The sequence below is a fragment of the Canis lupus genome, chromosome 29 (genome assembly GCF_048164855.1).
Source record: "Canis lupus baileyi chromosome 29, mCanLup2.hap1, whole genome shotgun sequence".
Lineage (NCBI taxonomy): Eukaryota > Metazoa > Chordata > Mammalia > Carnivora > Canidae > Canis > Canis lupus.
This window is the reverse complement of record NC_132866.1, coordinates 15,256,363-15,272,090: the sequence shown is the minus strand read 5'-3', so window position 1 is coordinate 15,272,090 and position 15,728 is coordinate 15,256,363. Positions and strand designations below refer to the sequence as shown.

Here is a 15,728-nt window from a genome sequence, read left to right as displayed (position 1 = left end):
TATTTCTTTCAGTATTTTGCAGGTCTATGTACATGTTCAATTTAAACATCTTTTTCTCTTGGCAGTTAGGGAAGGTAATCGTTTTAAAATTGAATAAAATTTAATTTTTAGAGTAGCTTTAGGTTCATAGCAATTTTGAGAGGAAGATGCAGAGTTCCTATATATCCTTTGCCCCTACATATGCACAATCTACCCCTGCCCTGTCAACATCCCATGCCAGAGTGGTACATTTGCTACCCAGATGAATCTACATTGACATCATTATAGCACAAAGTCTGTAGTTTACATTAGGGTTCACTCTTGGTATGATACATTCTGTAGAGTTTGACAAATATATAATGGCACGCATCCATCATTATAGTATCATACATAGTGGTTTCTCTGCCTAAAATTCTTCTGAGCTCCACCTATTCATCCTTCTTTTTCTCCTAACTCTTGGCAATCACTAATATTTTTACTGTCTATATGGTTTTGCCTTTTCCAGAATATCATATAGTTGGAATCATATAATATGTAGCTTCTCAGATTGGTTTCTTTCACTTGGTAATATGTATTTAAGTTTCCTTCATGTCTTTTCATGGCTTGGGAGCTTATTTATTTTTAGAGCTGAATGACATTACATTGTCTGGTTGTACCACAATTTATCTACTCACGTACTAAAAGAAATCTTGCTGCTTTTGGCAAGTTTTGGCAGTTATGAATAAAGCTGCAGTAAAAATCTATGTGCAGGTTATTGGGCAGACATAAATTTTCAGTTCATTTGGGTAAATATCAAGGAATGTTATTGATAGATTTTATGGTAAAACTATGTTTAGTTTTCTAAGAAACCTCCAAACTGTCTTTAAAAGTGGCCATATTTTACAGTCCCATGAGCAATGAATGTTTCTGTTACTTTGCATTCTTACATACCACCATTTGATATTGTCAGTTTTGGGATTTTGGCATTTTAATAGGGGTATCTCATTGTTTTATTTTTTATTTATTTATTTTTTTATCTCATTGTTTTAATTTGCAGTTCTCTAGTGACATGTGATGTGGAGTATCTTTTCATACTTGTCTCTGTATGTCTTCTTTGCTGAGATATCTGTTTAGGTGTTTTGCATGTTTTAAAAATTGGGTTGTTTGTTTTCTTATTGAGTTATGTGTTCTTTGTGTATTTTAGAAACAGTCCTTCATCAGGTGAGTCTTTCCTAAATATTTTTTTACAGTATATGGCTTTCATTTTCATTCTCTTGACAGTGTCTTTGCAGAGCAGAAATTTTAAATTTGAGTTTTAACGAAGTCTAGTTTATCAGTTTTTTTTCTTTCATGGATTGTGCCTTTGGTTCATAGCTAAAACATCATCACCGAACTCAAGGTCATCTAGATCTTATATGCTTTCTTCTGGGAGTTTTCTAGTTTTGCTTACAAATGTTCATCTGTTCTTGCATGTTACCATTAGGACCTTTAGCATATTAATCATAGCTGATTTAAATTCCAGGTCTGGGGGCACCCGGGTGGCTCAGCTGTTGAGCCTTTGGCTCAGGTTGTGATCCTGGGGTCTTGGGATCAAAGTCCCACATCAGCCTGCTTTTATTATTTTATTTATTTATTCATGAGAGACAGAGAGAGAGAGGCAGAGGCAGACACACAGGCAGAGGGAGAAGCACGCTCCAAACAGGGAGCCTCACGTAGAACTCGATCCCGGGACTCCAGGATCACGCCCTGGGCTGAAGGCAGGCACCAAACCGCTGAGCCACCCAGGGATCCCAAATAAAATCTTTTTAAAAGTTAAATTCATGGATTGATAATTCTAATATTCTTGCCATATCTGGTCTGATGCTTGCTCTGTCTCTTCACATTGTGTTTTTTGCCTCTTGGCATGCCTTGTAATTTTTTTTTCTTGATAGCCAGGTTTTATTTATAGATAAGAGAGACTGCTGTCAGTAGGCCTTTACTTAACGTAGTGGTAGGGTGTGGAAGGAGCAGAAGTGGTCTGTAACTGATTGATTAAGTCTCAGTCTTTTGGTGAACTTCTACTTCATGCTGTGAACTTCACTAGAGCTTCTCAGCTTTCTCCCCCTCTCTCAGGTGGTACTGGATAGCTGAAGGGAGCTAGAATTGTATGTTTCTTCTTCCCACGTGGAAGGCCAGAGCAGGCTAGAATTGGGTATTTCCCTTTAACAGGTCAGGTAGGCTCTGAGAAAACCTCAGCTGTTTAGGCTCTGTTAAATAGTTTTTCCAGTGCTTGTTAAGAAGAACAGAATGCTCTGGCATGTTTCAGAATGGTTCATTTTTGTGTTCCTGTGCTGGAAGCACAAGAAGTTTTTTCTTTGATGTGCATTGTGAGGACTTTGTAGAGTTCTGGAGGTAAAACTCACAAAAGTGTGGGAGTGCCCCTGGTGACTGGGTCCTTCTGGGAATTTCAGCTCTCAGAGTCGTCCACACTGAACTTCCAGCTGTTGAGCAGCCACAGTTTAGGGTTTCTTCCCTAGACACTGGCTCCTCCAGAGGCTTCAAATTTGGTATATTGATTCTCTGTATCCTCCCTCTTGCCAGTCTTAACAGGCAGTGATTTGCCCTGTGACCTCACTTCTCTGACAGAGCTCAGAAGAGTTGTTGACTTTTCATTTTGTGCTACTTTTTAACTTTTTGTTAGGATGGAATGGTAACTTCTGAATTCCTAAGGTGCTGGATCAGAAACCAGAAGTCTCCAGTAATCATCTGATGACATAATTTCTTACAGACTGATTTTTCAAATTCTTACACATTTCAATAACCATATTGAATATTTTACAACTTAATTTTTAAAAAACCCAAAAATAAATAAAAGTGATTGCTTTAGGTACTTATAGTTTATACAGTCTCTATACTATTCATAACAGAAAAAAATGGCATAGCCTACAAAAGCTTTCCTGTATTGTCTAAAAAACAGAATCTGTCAAGTTTTGAATCATTATTAAATACTAAATAATACATTTTCTTTTAATCTTTAAGCAGTGCCTGTTGCTTTCTGCTCTTGAGCAAAAGGAAAACCAACATTACTTTATATAATAGTTTCATATGTAAAATAAAATCTGAGAAATAAAATATCATTCTGAAAATGACATTTTATAATTTTTTGTTAAAACCTAAAATCAAATAGATAAAGAGAACTAGAAGATTCATAGTTTGCCATTCAGCCAGTGCAATAAACCCAGCATTCTTTCATCTAAGATTTCCCAAGCAGTTTGGAAAGCATTAACAGGAATGTTGTACTTGAGAATAGTTTAGATTTACTTTGTATGTAATGGTTCTTCAAGACATTTTATTGGTTATATTTTCTTAAAAAGATAGTCCTAAAATAAAATTTACTTTCCTGGGAGATATCCATAGACTATAAATATAAAACTATATTTATTCTGGGTGAGACCTAATAAAATAAAGATATACTTCAAATCATCACATGATAATAAATAATTGCAATGTTAAGATAACATACCTAATTTGATATTTTCCATTGTTTTCTATTGATTTTGTAGCAACCCGTAGTTTTGAAGACAATTAGGATAATCCAGTCAACAGTACTGTGGGGTAGCTACAATCATATATGTGAGAACTGTTTCAAAGCCTGAAGGCTAAACAGAGTATGGTAATATATGAAACATTCAGTTATCTAGGATCTTTTAACACTGTACTGCTGAAGAAATATATATTCCAAAAGCAAATATGTTCATGTCAATGAATTATTTATCTACAGAAATAACATTAGTCAGTTGTATTCAATGATTCAGAGTGTTCTTCCTTTTTAAATTATTTTTTCTTTTTAAATTATTATTAAGGAAATATAGGAGAGCACTCATTTTCCACTTTCTTCAATCTTATCTCTTAAATTCTTAGCATACAAAAAAATTCTTCATAACAAATCATGTTATAATTGATTAATTCTTTAATCCAATACTCTATTATCTCTGCACAGTTCACTATAGTGAGTTCTTGATGTTCACTGAGAAGCTTGTGCCATTCCTGTTGGCAGCAATCTGAGAAACATTTCTGTTTTCAGTATATTAAAACACCGAGTGGCAATTAAGTTATTGCCTCCATAACAATGAAATTCAGTCTGCCAGAATTACAGTTTTTTCTCCCTCTAGGTTTTTTCTAGCATGTGGCTAAAACATTATTCATGTCTTATACCTCTGTCACTATCGTCTATGGATAAACAATTTCCAAGACAAAGAGTGCCTTTTCTAGCAAAATATCAGTAAAAGTAATTAAAGGAAGTTTCAGCCTAATATAGGATACTCTAATTATGAATTTAAAATTTAAAACATCACATAGCAACTGTAGTAAATATAATGACAAACTGTAACATGTTCATTCTTGTAAAAGGCATCACAGTATTCATAAGCTTTGTTGAAGCTCATAGATTATAGATCAATTAAACAAAAAGGTTGAGCTATAGTGTGTGAGTCTTGGAGGGATATTCTGCAGCCCTGAGTGTCAGAGCTTTTGCTGGTTGCTTGGTTGACATAGTGATCTGGTGCCCATATTCCCATTCAGTTTGGTTCTTTGGGTGAAACTGAGTTTACTCAGCACATGATAGCCAATGCTGGTATCTTAGATCCTTGGGCAGAGTATTGTCAATGAAAGGCAGTACACATGGGGCTAAGCTGTCTCATGGGATGGGCAGGCAGCAATTACAGTGGATGTTCACAGGCAGATGCAGAGTTTTTTCATGAAGGCCCTCACTAGGCACAACAAGAGCAGCTACATGGCTCTAAATCATGGACAAGAGTCAGTGTGGTCTGTAGGTCCCTGGATCAACTTCCAAAAGGTGCTAAAAACAGGCAAAGTTCCCAGGACCCTTTAAATGCTTACTTCATTTTTCTCCATGTCATGGTTACTATATCCTTTTTCACCTTTAAGTGAAAATCTCTTTGCTCATGATGTACATTTTATTCACTTTAAGTAATTGCTAGCTCTTAGATATTATTACAAAAAATGTTTATATTAACTATAGACAACTTTTTATAGTCTTTTTTTGAATAGTATTATTTTTCCATTAGCTTACAATTCTATTTGAATATAAAGTCATATAAAAAAAAATAAAGTCATATAACGTATTTTGTTAATGTTCCTGTCATGCAGCTCAAAATTGCTCTGGCTTGAGAACCTGTGGACATTGTTTGGAACAGCCTGGATGTGGCTGGTGCAATGATCCTAGTAATACAGGAAGAGGACACTGCATTGAAGGATCTTCACGAGGACCAATGAAGCTTGTTGGGATGCACAATAATGAGATGGTTCTTGATACCAGTCTTTGTCCTAAAGAAAAGAACTATGAGTGGTCCTTTATCCAGTGCCCAGGTAATAAAGATATAATGAAAATAATTTCACAGATGAAAAAAATTCTTCCCTATATCCATCTCTATTGTGTAGGTGTCATTCTATTTGGAATCATTAAATAGGCTAACCAAATGCATGGCATACAGTTATTATATTTGGCTTCATTTGAATTGCTAAGAATAATCTCATCCTATAGTCTTTTATAGTTTATATGATTATAATACCTTAGAATTCAAAGGCAATTCAGAAAATCCAGTTAGACTTCATGCTAACTGTGGGAATGTTTTAAATAATATTTATGATGGAATCAGCTGGCTTCATTTTGAATGCCATTCAGTTTTGAAGGTTAATAGTTTTCAGGTTTTTTTTTTTTAATAGGAAATCTGTTCTTATATTGAATAAAACCAACCTTCTGAAAAAATTAATTTATTCAGTATATTTTTATTGAGTGCCTACTATGTGCCAAGGAGTGTTTTAAGTGTTAGAGATACAACAGTTAACAAATTACACTAAAATCACTGCATTCATGAAGCCTAAATTCTAATTGAAATTAACAAAATTAATTATACACACATATATAGGTGAAGTTAAGTGCTATTGGATAAAGTGCTGTTAAATAAATAAGAGGGCACGGCTTGCAATTTGAAATGGGTGGTGAGAGAAGAGTTCATTGAGAAGTAGCAGTAAACACCTCATGTAGATGAGAGAGTGAATCATAGGGATACCCAGGGAGAGTATTCTAGAACAGGTAATAGCCTGACACAAGGACTTGGGTCAAATAATCCCAAGCCTGACACAAGGACTTGGGTGAAATAGTTTATTAGGGAGGTGAACCTAGAAAGCACAACTGAGGGAACAGAGAGGTTTCAAAGAATGGAGAAAAACCCATAATATGTCTGTTGTTAAGCTGGCTAGTGTACTTGGAAATTTGGACTCACACCCACTGGGGACCTACAAAGAACTTTCTAGAATGCTTCTCAAAGTTAACCCACCAAGGGACTAGGAGGGTGGGGTACTTATCTAAGGATTCTCATCCTTCATTGGTTGAGTGATGCCTTTGCGGGCGGGGTATTGTATTTCTGAACTGTGCCAGAATGTCTGATTAATAGCTTGTCCTGGCACTAGTGAAAATTTTGAGGCTGAAAAGTAGAGAGATACTGCAGAACTTACTTTCAGTGAGTCACTGACATTGCATTGTCCTGAAACCAAATGGACAGTGGGAATGGGGACAGAGTGCAATGATACCTGCTACATAAACTTTGAAATATGTGAAAAGCAAAAATGAAAAAGCTTTTGGTTCATGCAACATGATTGAATCTTAAATGTTTTTTGCTTGGTGAAAGAAACCAGACCCAAAGGCTACATGTTATATTATTTCATGTATCAAATGATCTGGAACTATGGGGATGGAAAATATCAGTATTTGCCAGGAGTAGCAAAGGTAGGGATTGATTTCAAGGGTACCTCAAGATGGAATTTTTTGTTATGGAATTGTTCTTTATCATACTGTGTTAGGTTATACATGACTCCATGCATAGGTCAAAAACCTGTATTGTGTACCACAAAGAACCAATTTTCCTGAATGCAGATTAAAAAGGAAAGTCGACTAGAATATCAGAGGATCCCAGGATGTAAACTGTGACAAGTAAATTTAATTGTATTACAAATAACATAACATAAAAAAAAAAAAAAGAAAAAAAAAGCAGATCTAAGTAACTTCGGAAGACAGTTTGGATACTGTAAAGCTAAAGAAAAAAACTATGTAAAATTGTATTCTGGTTAGTAAATTTGTCACATGGTATAAATTAACATTTCTAACAATACTTTATATGTTTACTAGGTTTGGGCAAATAAATTGTGTTTAATCTAAGGTTTTCCGTTGTCAGAGAAAGAGGTTAAAAATATGTATAAAGAGTGAAGACTACAAAGAGCGAAGACTACAAACAGTGAATCCTGTAGTGTTGGGTTAGGGTCTGAGATAATAGTATAAATTCCTGCTTATTTTAATGTATATACAAAGAAGTAAATATGGATATGTGTGTATACATAGGTTAGTATATATACATGTATTTCCTAATTCTATTTGTCAAGAGGGTCTAGAAGCCATGACATCCCAGTAGCCTACATCTTGGTTTCTAAATACTGTTTTCTATTGAGAAGAACCAGGGCTCCATAGAGAAATGGGTAATTCTAGCGCTGGGACAGGGAAAGTACATGATGAGCCCAGAGGACTGTTTGGTGTCAGAAAGTAAGAAACAGCTTAAAAAAAAGGGCGGGGGGGGGGATCCCTGGGTAGCTCAGCGGTTTGGCTCCTGCCTTTGGTCCAGGGCGTGATCCTGGAGTCCCGGGATCGAGTCCCACGTCGGACTCCCTGCATGGAGCCTGCTTCTCCCTCTTCTTCTCCCTTTGCCTATGTCTCTGCCCGTCTCTCTCTCATTCTCTCTCTCTATGTCTATCATGAATAAATAAATAAAGTCTTAAAAAAAAAAAAAAAAGGACGGGGTCATGATCATGCCAAAGGGACACAGCGCCAACTTAAAAGAATTCTCAAAAACAACAACAACAACAACAACAACAACAAAAAAGAATTCTCAATGGATGAAATATAAATAATATAATGATTGCATTGCATTTTTATTCAAAAAGCAAAATAACCTAATTCTATACTGATTTAAGTGATTTAATAAATAATAAATTGGTGAGGATGAACAAAAATTCTTTACAGAAATATTCTAAATAATAAATGTAGAAGGAATGAGAGAAATTAAAAAATCACTGTTAGAATCCCACAGTAATAATTGCTATAAGAATAATCCACTTAGGGCAGCCCTGGTGGCTCAGCAGTTTAGTGTGGCCTTTGGCCCGGGGTGTGATCTGGGAGACCGGATTGAGTCCCATGTCCCATGTCGGGCTCCCTGCATGGGGCCTGCTTTTCCCTCTGCCTGTGCCTCTGCCTCTCTCTCTCTCTCTCTCTCTCTCTGTGTGTCTTTCAGGATTAAATAAATAAAAAAAAAATCTTAAAAAAAAAGAATAATCCACTTAATATTGAAATTGGGGAGTGAAACCTTAAGGAGAAACAGGATATTTGTGTTGCTTTAAAGCTTCTGGTAATCATTCCCCCCGCCCCCCCCCCCCCCCCACCAAAATATCTATTCATGTTTTATGCCCATTCCTTAACTGGATTATTTGTTTTTTTTTTGGGTGTTGTTTGTTAAGTTCTTTATAGATTTTGGATGCTAACCCTTTATTGGATATGTCATGGGCAAATATCTTCTCCCATTCTGAAATTTGCCTTTTAGTTTTGTTGATTGTTTCTTTGGCTGTGTAGAAGCTTTTATCTTGAAGTCCCAGTAGTTCATTTTCTTTTGTTTCCCTTGCCTGTGGAGATGCGTCTAGTAAGAAGTTGCTGTGGTTAATGTCAGAGAGATTACTGTCTGTGTTCTCCTCTAGGATTTTGATGATTTCTTGTCTCACATTTAGGTCTTTCATATGTTTTGAATTTATTTTTGTGTGTGGCATGAGAAAATGGTCTAGTTTCATTCTTCTGCATGTTGGTGTCTTGTTCAGTTTTTCCAACATCATTTGTTGAAAAAACTTGTCTCTTTTCTGTTGGATATTCTTTCCTGCTTTGTTGATTAGTTGACCATATAGTTGTGGGTTCATTTCTGCGTTTTCTGTTCTGTTCCATTGATCTTAAGTGCATGTTTTTGTGCCAGTACTATACTGACTTGATCACTATAACTCTGTAATATAACTTGAAGTCTGGAACTGTAATGCCCCCAGCTTTGCTTTCCCTTTTCAAGAGTATTTGGCTATTTGTGATGCCATACAAATTTTAGGGTTGTTTGTTGTCGCCTTGTGAAAAATGCTTTTGGTATTTTGGTAGAGATTGCATTAAATATGTAGATTGCTTTGGGAAGTATAGACATTTTAACAATATTTTTCTTCCAATCCATGAGCTGAGAATATATTTCCATTTCTGTGTATCCTCTTCAATTTTATTCGTGTTTTGAAGTTTTCAGAAAACACATCTTTTACCTCTTTGGTTAAATTTATTCCTAGATATTTTATGATTTTTGGTAGAATTGTAAATGGTTTCTTGATTTCTCTTTTTGCTGTTTCATTATTGGTGCATAGAAATCCAACAAATTACTATACATTGATTTTGTATCCTGTGATTTTAGTGAGTTTCTGTATCAGTTTTAGCAGTTTTTGTGGTGGCGTTTTTTGAGTTTTCTACATAGAGTAGCATGTTGTCTTTGAATAGTGCAAATTTGATTTCTTCCTTGCTGATCTGGATGTATTTTACTTCTTTGTTGTTTAATTACTGAGGCTAAGACTTCTAGTATTATGCTAAATAACAATGATGAGAGTGAAAGTCCCTGTCTTGTTCCTGCCTGTAGAGGAAAAGCTCTCAGTTGTTCCCCATTGAGGATTATAATAGCTGTGATTTTTTTGTTTATAGCCTTTACGGTGTTGACATAGTTCCCTCTATCCCACTATATTGAAGGTTTTTATCAAAAGTGGATGCTGTACTTTGTTAATTGCTTATTCTGCATGTATTGAGATTATATGGTTCTTATCCCTTTTTTTGTGAATGTGTTGTATCATGTTGATTGATTTGCTAATATTGAACCACCCTTGCAGCCCAGGAATAAATCCTACCTGATTATGGTAAATGATTCTTTTAATGTACTGTTGGATTCAATTCGCCAGTATATTGTTGAGAATTTTTGCGTCCTTGTTCATCAGGGATATTGGCCTGTATTTCTCCTTTTCAGTGGGGTCTTCATCTGGTATTGTAATCAAGGTAATGCTGGCCTAGTAGAATGAGTTTGGAAGTTTGGAACAATTTGAGAAGAATAGATATTAACTCTTCTTTAAGTATTCTGGTAGAATTCCTGTGGGAATCCATCTGGCTCTGAACTTTTGTTTGTTGGGAGATTTTTGATTACTGATTCAATTTCTTTGCTGGTTATCAGTCGTTCAAATTTTCTATTTCTTTCTGTATCAGTTTTGGGAGTTTATATGTTTCTAGAAATTTATCCATTTCTTCCAGATTGTCCAGTTTGTTGGCATATAATTTTTTATAATATTCTCTATTTTTTTAAGATTTTATTTATTTATTCATGAGAATACACAGAAGAGAGAGATAGATAGAGAGAGAGGGAGAGAGAGAGAGAGAGGCAGAGACATAGGCGGAGGGAGAAGAAGGCTCCATGCAGGAGCCTGACATGGGACTCGATCCCGGGTCTCCAGGATCACGCTCTGGGTTGAAGGCAGTGCTAAACCGCTAAGCCACCCAGGCTGCCCTAATATTCTCTATTTATAATTGTTTGTGTTTCTGTAGTATTGGTTGTGATTTCTTCTCTCTCATTTGTGACTTTATTTGTTTCCTTTCTCTTTTAGGGATGTATTTCCTTTCTATTTTAGGGATGTATTCTTGATTTTGACTGCTTTTGCTGTATCCTAAAGGTTTTGGACAGTTGTGTTTTCATTTTTATTTGTTTCTATGCATTTTTAAAATTTCTTCTTTAATTTCCTGGTTAATCCAGTCAATGTTTAGTAGAATTTCTTTAACTTCCATGTATTTGTGGCCTTTCCATATTTTTTCTTATGGTTGACTTCAAGTTTCATAATGTAGTGGTCAGTAAACATACATGGTTTGATCTCAGTCTTGTATTTGTTAAGGCCTGATTTATGACCTTCTATGTGATACATTCTAGAGAATGTCCATGTGCACTCAAAAAGAATGTATATTCTGTTGCTTTAGGATGAAATGCTCTGAAAATATCTGTTAAGTACATCTGGTCCAGTGCATCCTTCAAAGCCTTTGTTTCCTTGTTGGTTTTCTGCTTAAGTGATCTGTCCATTTCTGTAAGTGGGGTATTAAAATCCACTACTATTATTGTATGGTTACCAAGGAGTTTATGTTTGTTATTAATTGATTTATATATTTGGGTGCTCCCAATTTGAGGGCATAAATATTTATAATTGTTAGATCAAGTTGTTGTATAGTTCACTTTATTATGATACGGTGACCTTTTTCTTTCTTTTTTTTTATGGTGACCTTTTTCATTTGTTACAGGCTTTGTTTTAAAATCTAATTTGATATCAGTATGGCTACTTTTACTTTATTTTGCATGATACCATTAGCATGATAATAGGTGGTTCTCCATCTCCTCACTTTAAATCTGCAAGTATATTTATATCTAAAATGAATCTATTATGGGCAGCATGTAGGTGGGTCTTGTTTTTTATCTATTCTGATACACTGTCTTTTGATTGGAGCATTTAGTCTATTTGCATTCAGAGTGATTATGGATAGATACAAAACTTTGTGCCCTTGTATTACTTGTTAAGTTGTTGTTTCTGGAGATTTTCTGTTCTTTTCTAGTCTTTGTTGATGTTGGTCTTTCCCACTCAAAGACTCTCCTTTAATATTTCTTATAGAGCTGGTTTAGTGGCCATGAATTCTGTTAATTTTTGTTTGCTGGGAAACTCTTTATCTGTCCCTCTATTCTGAATGACAGTCTTGCTGGATAAAGTATTCTTGGTTGAATATTTTTCCCATTCAACATCTTTTATATACCATGCTGTTACTGTCTGGCCTCCCAAGTGTCTGTGAAGAGATCTGCTGCTAACCTAATTTGTCTTCCTTTTAAGTTAGAGATTTCTTTTCCCTTGCTGCTTTTAGGATTTTTTCCTCATCTGTATTTTGCAAATTTTACTAAGATATGTCTTGGTATTGGCCTGCTTTTGTTGAGTTTGATAGGCATTTTCTTTGCCTCCTGGATTTGGATGTCTGTTTCCTTCTCCAGATTAGGGAAGTTTTCATCTATAACTTTCTCAGCTCAAATAAACCTGCCCCCTTTTCCCTGTCTTCTTCTTCTTCTGGGACTCCAATGATACAAATATAATCTCTTCTCCTGTGTCCCAGGCATTCCTCAGCCTTCATCCTGTCTGTGTCAGCTATCTGCCCACCTGGCAGCACTGTGCACCTGTGTTTTATCTTAGGTATGCTGGCTGAGTTTCAAAACCTCAAACTTTAGGGACCCAGTGTGGCATAGATCTATGCAGTCCTCTGGGGGAAGGTCTTAATCATGTTGGAGCTGGTGCAGATTTGCCCCAGAAAGGTGGTTGCAGGAATGCACAACAGCTTGGAGGTTATGGTAAAGCTCACTAAAATTCGTCATTCAGGTTAGCTGCCTTTGTCCTCATGCAACAGAATGGGGCAGCACAATGGAGCCTACTGGCCTTTTGTCACCTGAATGGCAGAGCAACCTCTCCCAGAAGCACTCCAGTAATGGGGCAACAGCTCTCCCAGTGCATCCCAAGCGATCTTCTGGTCATGTTGTCTTCTCTTGGGCCTCTGCCCACCTTCTCCACAGGAGCAGAGCTGTGCCCACTGGGCTCCATTCCATCCATCACATGGACTTCTAAAACTTCAGTCTTTGAGCTTTGCTGGTTGTAAAAATTCACAATAATTAGCTCCTCTTGTTCTCTCAATCATTGGTTTTGGGGAAGCATTTTTCTCGTGCGATCCCTTTTGTGCTGTTCCTGTTATTTCCTCTCTCCATGATCAAGGCCTCCTCTCCTCTATAGCACCTGTGATTTTTTTCTTTCCTCAAATCATGTCTCTGTACTTCCTACCTTCCACAGTGTAGTCTCTTTTTTCCCTCTAGTTGTTGCAGTTTGTTTTCTCAGTCCTCAAATTGATGTCTTAGATCTTCAGAATGATTTGGTATTTATCTAGGTGTGTTTGAGGGATGAAGCAAGCATAAGGTCCTTCTACTGCTCCACCGTCTTAACTACCCCCTAGCAGTCACTTCCTAAACAGAACTCAGCAGATTAACCATACAGGAAAGTATGATAAACTGTACTATATTAAGATTTAAGAAAATTTTTTCATGAAAATTCATAAAAAAGTGAGCAAAGAAAGTTATAGAATTGAAGATACTGACAATACTAACAATCTAATAAAACCTTTTATCCGGAATTGATATTATATACTAGTAATAAAAATACAGCACAAGCAAAAACAGGGCAAGATAGTTTAACATCATAAAACAGAGTATTTAAAAGGCCAATAAACATCTGAAAAGGTGTTTAATCTTTTTGTGTGTGTGTGTTTAATCTTTTTGGTATTGAGGGAAATGCAAATGAAAACCACAAAATGATACCACTAATCACCCACCAGCATGTCTAAAATGAAAAAAAATATCATTTTAAGTGTTAGCAAGAATATAGAGCAAATGGAAGCCTCATATATTGCTTTTTGAGAGCCTAAATAGTATAAACACTTTGGAAATCATTTTGGAAATATCTGTTAAAGGTGAACAAATGCATACCCAATGAATCAAGAATTGTATGTCTAAGCCAGTGGCTGATAAAGTCTGCTGCCAAATTTAGCCTGTGGCTTGTTTCTACATGGCCTGTGAACAAGAGTGATTTCACATTTTTAAAATTGAAAGAGGAAGAGTAGGGAAGGTAGGAGTGTAGGAAAGAAGGAAACAAAAGAAGGGGAAGAATCTTTGACATTTTATATGTGCCCATACTGTCTAAAACACTTAATATTTGGTCCTATACAGAAAATGTGTCTGCTGATCCTGGGTTAGGCCAAATAACCCATTAGAAAGCATACTTATGTTCACTTGCAGGGCATGCACAGGAATGTTCATAGCAGCACTATTTTAATAGCTCCAACCTAAAACTCATCCAAGTGTTCATCTACAGTTGTATGATTAAAGAAGTTAATATTATGCACAACAGAACTTACAGCATGAGAATGATTAACCGACAGTTGAATGGGACAATTTGGTGGTTCTATACATAGTGTGGAGAGAAGGAAGCCAGACGCAAACAAAATACTCTTCTGTCTCAGTTTACCTAATGTTTAAAAATAGGCAAAACTTTTTTTTTCAGAGATATCATTTATTTATTCATAAGAGACACAGATAGAAAGGCAGAGGCATAGGCAGAGTGAGAAGCAGGTTCCCGGTGGGGAACCCAGGACCCCGGGATCACAACCTGAGCCAAAGGCAGAGCTCAACCACTGAGCCACCCAGGTGCCCCCAGGTGAAACTGTTTTATGGTATTATAGATCAGGGAAGTGGTTATTTTGGGGAGCGGGATAGCAGCTAGTGATGAAAGGGGATACAAAGGAATTATTTTATTTTAAAAGTTTTCTTGGGTTATAGTTTCAAATATTAGTTCATTTCTGATGTTCTTTGTTTCTCTCTGAATCATGTTTTCACTTTCTTGGTTGTTTTTTGCCTTGTTTTTAATGCCTCATTAAATTGTGAAGGTTGTCTATTTTCTCATAGGCATCTTATAATTCAGTGTTCATTTCTGAGTTTGTTTTCATTACCTTTCTTAGTCCAGTCAACTCTTTTTTTTTTTCATTTCTTACTCTTTTATGTCCCATTTCTATTCTTAATTGAATTGCTGAATTAAGTTAGTTTTTTAAACTCTTCAAATGGTGGTTTGACTATATTTATTTTGTTTGGAGAGCTTGTCACAGTTTCCTGCTTCTTGGTTATATATTTTAGGGGAATTTTTGTCAGTTAAGCTATGTATGTTAGATCTGAATTCCTGGTTTGTTTTCTGATTTTTTAATAGTGTGGAGCTTCATTAATTTTTTTCTCCATTTTTCTGGCATTGGTGTAGTTTGTATGATGTTTTATGGAGTTCTCTTTTGTTAGAACAGCAAAGTTTGGGTGACTAATGTAAGGATTGTATGTCCACTGAATTTGTGGCTTTCTTTTTTGTCTTGTGAGAATTTAACTTTCTACTTCTTTATCCGCCTGGTCCCAAAAGGACCTCTTTTACTTCCCACCTTTTTTCCTCCTAGAAGTTATAATCAAGACCAGTCTTCAAATTATCCCTGCTTTTAAGTCATTTTCTTTTTTTTTTTTGAAGGTTTTTTAAAAATGTAATTTCTACACCTAGTATGGGTCTCAATCCTACAACCCCAAGATCAAGAATGGCACATACTACCGACTAAGCCAGCCAACCACCCCTAAGACCTTTTCATATATAACATGCTCTGATTTACAGTGATATTGTCCTGGTATTTCCATACTTAGGATAGATTTACTCTTTTAAGGGGAGATTTTATATCAACTTAAACTTGTTGCTAGTTACTTTCTTCTCTCTTCTGTTTTATCTTGGTGAGCATTTGCTAACCACAAAATCTTGCAGTGGGATCAGAACATATGAGACTGCTTCCATGGATTTTTCTTCTTGTTGTTTTGATGAAGTTGTAGTTCTTGGATATTTTTTCCTCTTCTTGTACTTTCTTTTGGAGTATGTATTGGGAGACATAGTCCTAGGCAAACTTCATTATTTTTAGTTACCAAAAAGTTCTATGGTGTTTCCTCATAATAATAAATGGGATTTTAAAGACATAATTTTCTAATTTG

The 15,728-nt window shown here is 35.8% G+C and overlaps 1 protein-coding gene across 3 annotated transcripts in view; it reads left to right on the top strand.

Annotated features, from left to right (window-relative positions):
* Nucleotides 1-15,728, top strand: part of ATRNL1 (attractin like 1) — a 784,866-nt gene that overhangs the window by 174,040 nt on the left and 595,098 nt on the right. For all 3 annotated transcript variants that reach the window (XM_072805187.1, XM_072805188.1, XM_072805189.1), the window contains exon 18: nucleotides 5,107-5,325. In XM_072805187.1, the coding sequence (XP_072661288.1) occupies nucleotides 5,107-5,325 (219 nt within the window). The remainder of the gene's footprint in view (nucleotides 1-5,106; nucleotides 5,326-15,728) is intronic.